The sequence below is a fragment of the Cardiocondyla obscurior genome, linkage group LG14, assembly GCF_019399895.1.
Source record: "Cardiocondyla obscurior isolate alpha-2009 linkage group LG14, Cobs3.1, whole genome shotgun sequence".
Taxonomy (NCBI): Eukaryota; Metazoa; Arthropoda; class Insecta; order Hymenoptera; family Formicidae; genus Cardiocondyla; species Cardiocondyla obscurior.
Genome location: NC_091877.1, coordinates 4,065,805 through 4,074,104, shown reverse-complemented (window position 1 = coordinate 4,074,104; position 8,300 = coordinate 4,065,805). Strand labels below are relative to the sequence as shown.

At 42.0% G+C, this 8,300-nt stretch overlaps 1 protein-coding gene across 1 annotated transcript; it reads right to left on the bottom strand.

Annotated features, from left to right (window-relative positions):
- Positions 1 to 2,012: 2,012 nt before the first annotated feature.
- On the bottom strand, positions 2,013 to 4,642 carry LOC139107939 (uncharacterized). The gene is made up of 2 exons (XM_070665851.1): positions 2,881 to 4,642; positions 2,013 to 2,768 (listed from the first exon to the last, which is right to left on the bottom strand). The coding sequence occupies exons 1-2, from the start codon at positions 3,004 to 3,006 to the stop codon at positions 2,166 to 2,168; spliced, it is 729 nt and encodes a 242-aa protein (XP_070521952.1). The 5' UTR covers positions 3,007 to 4,642; the 3' UTR covers positions 2,013 to 2,165.
- Positions 4,643 to 8,300: the final 3,658 nt, after the last annotated feature.

The following is an 8,300-nucleotide window of genomic DNA, read 5'->3' as shown; positions in this document are numbered from 1 at the left end:
TTTTTCACTGTCAATTGAAACTAAACTGTCCGAACGTTTAAATCGTACTGGCCTCTCGGCACAAAACTTCCTTGCAACGTCGCAACGTCGCAACATCTTCAAAAATTTTCTTATCGTTAAAATAAGAAGAGGAATAAACACTTGAGCCCTGAGCCTACACAGTTATGTATCTTCATAGTTTACAGTTTTGTTTAATATTATATTTCAAAGCGAGATACTCCGCAAAAGGATCACGCGAGTCGTAGTCAATGGTGACAAACGCGTGAATAAGAGCGAGCGAACAAATACTTATTTGAGGGTGAAAGAATGAGAGAGTTACACTTAAGGAATTTAAAGATAACGGAGGAGCAATAGAATGAGTGAGGTTGCATGCTTTCTAGATCACAGCGTGATCCGTTGCAACGGATCAACATGAATATTATAAAAAATCTATTTAAAAAATCTATTTAAAAATCTATTTAAAAAATCTTTAGTTGGAGGATGATACTTGCACGCTTAACGAGTGCGAGCGAGAGGGAACGATGGGGCGCATGATACTTTGCTTTCAACGGGTGCGAGCGAAAGGGAACGCTGGGCGCGCGACACTTGTGCGTTCAACGGGTGCGAGCGAGAGGGAACGATGAGCGCGCCATACTTTGCGTTCAACGAGTGCGAGCGAGAGAAAACGCTGGGCGCGCGACACTTGTGCGTTCAACGGTGCGAGCGAGAGGGAACGATGAGCGCGCCATACTTTGCGTTCAACGAGTGCGAGCGAGAGAAAACGCTGGGCGCGCGACACTTGTGCGTTCAACGGGTGCGAGTGAGAGGAGATTTTGTCTCGAAGCATTTAAAAAAGTAATACAATTTGGAAAAGAGGGGATTAAATTAAATACAATTTGGAAAGAGGGGATTAAATTAAAAGATTGATGAACACGCTCGCGCGTGTTCAGTAACGAAATTTCCTCCGATCGAGTCGCATCGTTATCGAGGGGACGCTGTGCGCGATACCTTGCGATCCACCGCTTGCCGCCGCCGCGCTTATCATTTTTTAAAAATAATATCGCATTTCAGTGTTTCGATGTTGTGCATTTCAGTGTTTCGATGTTGTTATTATTTTCTAAACAATTCGTTCCTAGAATCGCCGACACAGGGCGATTTATAAATACCCACCCCTCCCCGTATGACGTCATTGCCCTTGCCTAGGTCTCACGGACCCAGAACCGTTAACACCCCCTCTCCCCGCGTGACGTCATTACCCCTCGCCATAGGTCACACGTATAAACTAACACGAGGTGATCCAGAACCGGTGTTTATATTCCTACTAATAAAAATTATAAAATTAAAAAATTATAAAAAAAAAAAAAAAAAAAAAAAAAATTTATAAAAAATAGTTTTTTTAAAAAATAAAAAATTATTTTTAAAAATAGAAAAAAAACTTACTTTGAAATTTGTTATTTTTGCATGAGATGCAGTTCCACATGCATTCTCCGATTAATAATTTTGTACATGTATGCGGTTGTGCTTCCTTCGGGTACGTTTCTCGTAATAAAAATGCGATGCGTTTTACTTCGTGGTATATCCTCATCGTCATTGGTCGCACAAGGTTGTTAATATCGTCCACCTCATCTTGCGTGAGGTGGACGAATTTGCATGACCGACCGGCTAAGCACGATGCCTTTGTGCACCGCCGGATTTCGTGATGCATTTTACACTCAGCTCTCGAACATACCCGGATTAAGTAATCTCGACAACTCATGATGGTAAATTGGAAAAAAATAACAGGAGCTTTGGAAAAAACAGGAGCACAAAAAAAAACAACAAGAGCACAAAACAATAAAAAGCAAAAAAACAACAAAGAGCAAAAAAATTAAAACAACAAAGAGCATATAAAAACAACAGGAGCAATAATAAAACGACAATAGCATATATAAACAATAAAAGCAATTTTATCTGCAGTCTACACTCTCCGACTGACAAGTGAACAGTGAGAAAAAAATATGTGCTGCGTTTCTATTCCCACCCCGCTTCCATAAGTGTGTTCGTAAATGCGCTCATGATTAGAAGCGGATATACATATGAACGAACCTAAGGTCCTTTTTAACACCCTTTTTTACACATAGCACATAACGATATTGTTTTTTCACTGTGTTTGCGGTGCAATTGATTCAGTTGACGTTTTATCCCATTTAAATTTTTTTTGCAATACCTATTTGTATAAATAATGTAGATACATCTATCATAGGCACGTTTTCCGTTTGTCCGCCTCTGAGGTATGAAACAAGTACAGCATTGTCACTGAGAACACCATTGATAATGATCCATCCCTGTGTTTTTTCCATGATGATTTTTGCGTGCACAACCTCCTGCTCCGTCCATACCTGAGCTCGCAGAGGCAAGATTCCATTTAAAACACATGGTATGGCCTGCCACTTCATTTCATGAAATTGGCTCTCTAGTCGTAAACATTCATGCGGCATTCTTTCAGTTGTGCGAGCCCAGTCGCGAAGATTTACAGTAATCGAAGTAGCACCGACGTACTCGATGATCCCTCTTTGCCATTTTGAACCTTCGCGGATGGCAACGAGAGTTCCTATTATTATTTCATTCGGTGACAGTATCAGTTGAGGTGCTGCAAATCTCATGCGTAAGGCCATTCGTTCCAGCATTTCCTTATGAGCTGCTTCATCGTTGATTAATTTCACCCAAAACATTGTAGGTGATTGTACGCGTACCACGCGTACCTCAATCGGCCAAGTGGACAGCTGTCTTACGTCGATGTTGGAAATCATCTGAAAAATAAATTAAAAATTTTAAAAAGTATAAAATTATAAATTTTTATGTATTAAAATGGTTTAAAAAATATTTAAGAATATATAAGAATATATAAGAATATATACTTACAATTTTTGGTGACAAACGATGACGATCAATTACTGATGAGTGGTTGCAAGGAACTGACTGCTCGACGGTTGAAGGATTCATCTTGAGCCAAATTGTTTTCATGTTTATAGAGATAAAAATTATCATTCTCGTTCTCACTCACTTTGCCCTCGTAAACATATGTGCACTCGCTTCAACCCTCATTTATAAAATAGACTATGCAGAGATCAAAGGCTGTGCGGCTAAACGCAAAGACTCTGCAAAACAGAGGGTAGTTGCTATTCGATGGGTGTACATTTCTTTTGTCGGAAAGAAATAAGTCAACGTTTTTAATTCCGAGAAGTAAAAGTTTTTTAAAATAATTTTAGACGAGGGTAACCGAATTTTTTATCTGAAAGAGATAAGCTAACGGTTTTTACTAACGGTTTTTTAATATTAGCAAATGACTCAATATAATTTGAGAGAGGGTAAGAAATGAAATCACATGATTAATTGGTAGTAGGGGTAGGATATAATGCATTCGTTATACCTCTTTTGTCACAATGCGTGAATCTCATTAGTGATTGAGCGATCGACGACTATGTATGAAATGAACAACGAAGAAATCGAAGTTGATGAAGAAATAGAAGTTGATGACGAAATCGAAGTTGATGAAGAAATCGAGATTCATCCCTTGTCGGAGGATAGTGCTTGCAACACCGACGACGATGAAATGGTTGAAAATACTACGCGGAAAACGATCAATTTGCAGAATTTAAGCGCGATTACTCCGCGTACGAAATTTTGCGCTATATATTTTTATTACGGTGACGAGCGAGGATACAACGTGTGCGCTTCTTGTTTGATATCGATGCAATACGATTTATATGACCCCATCTTCAAGATTCGCAAACACGTTGTAGGATCCTATGACAGTCTCTACGGTACGTGGTGCTCGAATTGCAAAGCTGCAACGTTTGTTATAATCTCGTGTGATATGTGCCCGGTGTGCACAACTGCGTGAACGAGCAATGTACTTCGATTATACATTCGCGTTAATTGCTAATGTAGTTTCTTTTTGTTGTATTTATTGCTAATGTTGTCTTGCTTATGTCGTTGTTTTTTGTTGTATTTATTGCTAATGTTGTTGTTTTGTTGTATTTATTGTTAATGTCGTATTTATCGTTAATATCGTTGTCTTTGTCGTACTTATTGCTACTGTTGTTGTCTTTCAACTTTTGAGTGCGCGAGACGTATGATAAACATAAAAAATGGATCGAAGTCTCCTCGAAGAAGAAGAGCGCCAACTCCTGCTGCAGGCTAACACCGTGACTACCTTGGTAGAATTTTTCACTTGGGCTGAAAGATGTGACGAGCTAGTAAATCAGCTCGAGGAACGTAGCCGCGCTAAGCGAGCGCGCGTATCCGTCGGGTGCGCGCAATCCACGGTGGCGAGTATCGCGCGACTCCTGGGTGCCAAGAAACATTTATACGAACGTTACGTGCACCAGGGTGGTGAGTACGCGAGCACTAGTGCTGCCGACGGTGATGGTGACAAAACGACTAATGAACTCGATTGGCGTGAGATCGAGACCGCGTTCAAAAGTCGTATCGCAACGGGTGTGGTGATAAACACAAACTATATCGAGCCGCTGCGATTCCTGGAGGATGCCGGTAACGTGGTATACGAGCGCATACGAGACATCGTGCTTAAAAACAATTGTGTAAAAGTGAATACTGCGTTCAACGGTGAGTTTACGGCTGGGGACAAACGCGCCAACAAAAGTATAACCACGAAAAACTGTGAGATTTTTCAAGGATGTGCGCGAGTGGTACCGGCTACACGTTGTCGAACCCACGCTGGCTTCTCTCGAGGAGTTTCAGGAGCGTGACAGCGGATGGGCGTTGTCGCGAATTTTGAATTTGATAATCAACGTAAATAAGTACAATCCGATGCGCGTGGGATGCTACGTTACATTGCCACGGAAGTTAGCCGCTAAAAAAGCAGTGATATGTGTAAAGTCGATGGACGATAAGTGTCTCGCGTGGTCGGTAGTGGCGGCTCTGTATCCCGCGAAGCAGAACGTGAATCGGGAATCGTCGTACCCGCATTACACAACGGTGTTGAACGTCGAGGGTGTACAGTTTCCCGCGACTCTTAAAGACGTTGCGAGACTCGAACGATTAAACGATATCTCGATCAATGTGTACGCCACTGAGAGATGTGGAAAAGAAATTAACGTTCTACCTGTACACCTCACTAACGAGAAGAAAGAGAAACATGTAAATTTATTGTACGTACAACGCGACGACGACAACGATAAACAGGAAGTAGGACACTTTGCATGTATCAGTGATCTGTCACGTCTCATCAGCTCACAACTAAGCGGACGCGAGCATCGTAAATATATTTGTGATCGGTACGTATAATTTTGAATATTTCATTTGATTTTTTTTTTTAAATATATTAAAAAAATATTTTATTTTAGGTGTCTTCATTACTTTAATTCGAGCGAGAAATTTAAGATTCATATCGTGGATTGTGGAACTTTAAACAACTGCGCTATACGACTACCTAGCGAGGATGACAAATGGCTCAGCTTTTCCAATCACTACAACAAGGAACGCGTACCATTCATCGTATACGCCGATCTGGAGTGCGTGTTGCGAAAGATCGATCCACCATCGTCGCCGGAGCAAACGACGTTTAACTACCAACGTCATGAAGTATTCAGCGTGGGATACTACGTGCGATGCTCGTTCGACGAGTCGCTGTCAAGATATGAATATCATCGCGGACTCGATTGCATCGAGTGGTTCGTTGAGCAGTTAGTGAAACTGGTTCATCGCGTAAAAATTATAATATTGAAAACCATCCCGATGGAGACTTTGTCGAATATGCAAGGCGAGGAGCATGAGAACGCGACAGTATGCCACGTGTGTGAAAGTCCGTTTGCGGTGGACGAGAAGCGTGTGCGCGATCATTGCCATATGACCGGTCGGTATAGAGGTCCCGCGCACTCAAAATGTAACTTGCAATACCGCGACACGCGTTACATCCCCGTCGTGTTTCATAATTTGTCAGGCTACGACGCACACTTTGTCATAAAGGAAATCACCACGGCGTATGAGGGTAAAGTCGATTTGTTGCCGATAACGAAGGAAAAATACATTTCTTTTACAAAACATGTAAACGATACAGCTAAGGGACAGGACTTGCGAACTGCGATAAAATTGCGCTTTATAGATTCGTACAAATTTTTGAACGCTAGCCTTGACAAATTATCGTCTTTACTCATTAAAGATAAAATGCGAATCTTGCGCGGTGAATTTGCAAAACTTTCAGAGGAAAATTTCAATCTCTTGACACGAAAAGGTATATTTCCGTACGAGTACGTCGACAGCGTTGAAAGATTAAATGAGTCGAGCCTACCGTCGCGCGAATCGTTCTTCAGCTCGCTGACCGGTGACACGGTGAGTGAGACAGATTACGCGCACGCCGAGACCGTATGGCAGCAATTCTCTATTCGAACTTTAGGCGAGTACAGCGATCTGTACCTCAAAACCGATGTATTGTTATTGGCTGACGTATTTGAAAATTTTCGCGATAGATGCGTCGAAAGTTACGGACTCGATCCCGCGCACTATTACACCTTGCCCGGTTTCACGTGGGACGCGATGCTCAAGCATACGCGTATTAATTTTGAACTATTAACTGACATCGATATGGTGATGTTCGTCGAACGCGGTATACGCGGCGGTCTCAGTCAATGCTCCAACAGATACGCGCGAGCTAATAACAGATACATGCGGTCGGGGTACGACTCGTTGAAACCTTCGTCGTACATCGTGTATTACGATGTAAACAACTTGTACGGTTGGGCTATGTGTCAGCCGTTACCGTACGCGGATTTTGAATGGGCCAACGACCAAGAACTCGCGAACCTCGACGTAGACGCGATCGCCGTGGACTCGCCCACGGGTTATATCCTTGAGGTGGATCTCGAGTATCCTGCAAGCGTGCACGACATGCACTCCGATCTGCCGTTCTGTCCCACACGAGAGAAACCACCGGGGGTAAAACATGATAAAAAACTTTTGGCTACGCTGTACGATAAGAAGCGATACATCATACACTATCGCAATCTGCAGCTGTGCACGCGTCATGGTCTTCGCGTCATCAAGGTTTACCGCGCGCTGCGATTCACTCAGTCAGCATGGTTGCGCGATTACATCGAGCTCAACACGCGACATCGAACTCGCGCGACCAATGATTTCGAGAAAAATTTGTTTAAACTTATGAACAATGCGGTGTTTGGTAAAACGATGGAGAACGTACGAAATCGCGTCGACGTTCGATTGCTCTCGCAGTGGGACGGTCGGTACGGTGTGGAAGCGATGATCGCCAAACCTAATTTTCACAGTAGAAGTGTATTCGCGGAAAATTTGGTGGCTGTGGAATTGCGTAAACTCGAGGTAAAATTCGCTAAGCCGATATACGTTGGTATGTCTATACATATCTAAGGTGTGTTTGTACGAGTTTCATCACGAGTACATGTTACCAACTTTTGGAGACAAATGTAGCGTCATGTATACCGACACGGATAGTCTCGTGTACAGCGTCCAGTGTGACGATGTATACGAGATGATGAAGCGTGATATCGCTCGGTTCGACACGAGCGACTATCCACCTGATAACGCGTACGGTATGCCTCTCGCGAACAAAAAATACCAGGTTTAATGAAGGATGAGTGCAACGGTGCGATTGTTACAGAATTTGTAGGACTCAGAGCGAAAATGTACGCGATCAAGGTGGACGGTAAAAGTGACACTAAAAAAGCAAAAGGTGTAAAGAGTGGAGTCGTGGCGCGAACTATAACGTTTGACGATTATGTCAAGTGTCTCGAGAATGAGATTGCTATGACTCGCGACCAATCGTGTGTAAGATCGAAATTGCATCAAGTGTACACCGTATCCGAGACAAAGATCGCTTTGAGTCCGTATGATGACAAGCGATATCTCGTGCCAGACTCGACCAACACCTTACCATGGGGTCATTATCGCATACCTCTATAATTATATATGTATTACAGATGTATCAAATGTATTATAGATTGCGTTAATGTATTATAGATTGCGTTAATGTATACAGTACACATGTATGTAGTATACAGTACACATGTACGCAGTATGCAGTACATGTACGCAGTATGCAGTACATGTACGCAGTACACATGTACGCAGTATGCAGTATGTAGTATGCAGTATGTAGTATGCAGTATGTAGTATGCAGTATGTAGTATGCAGTTTTATATTTTATTATTTTAAATACATCGAATCGCATATAAATGTGTAAAATAATAAGGATATACATCTATGCAGTATATTTTTTTATTTTTAAATACATTGAATCGCATATACATGTGTAAAAAATAAAAAAAACTTTATTAAACGATGCTGTT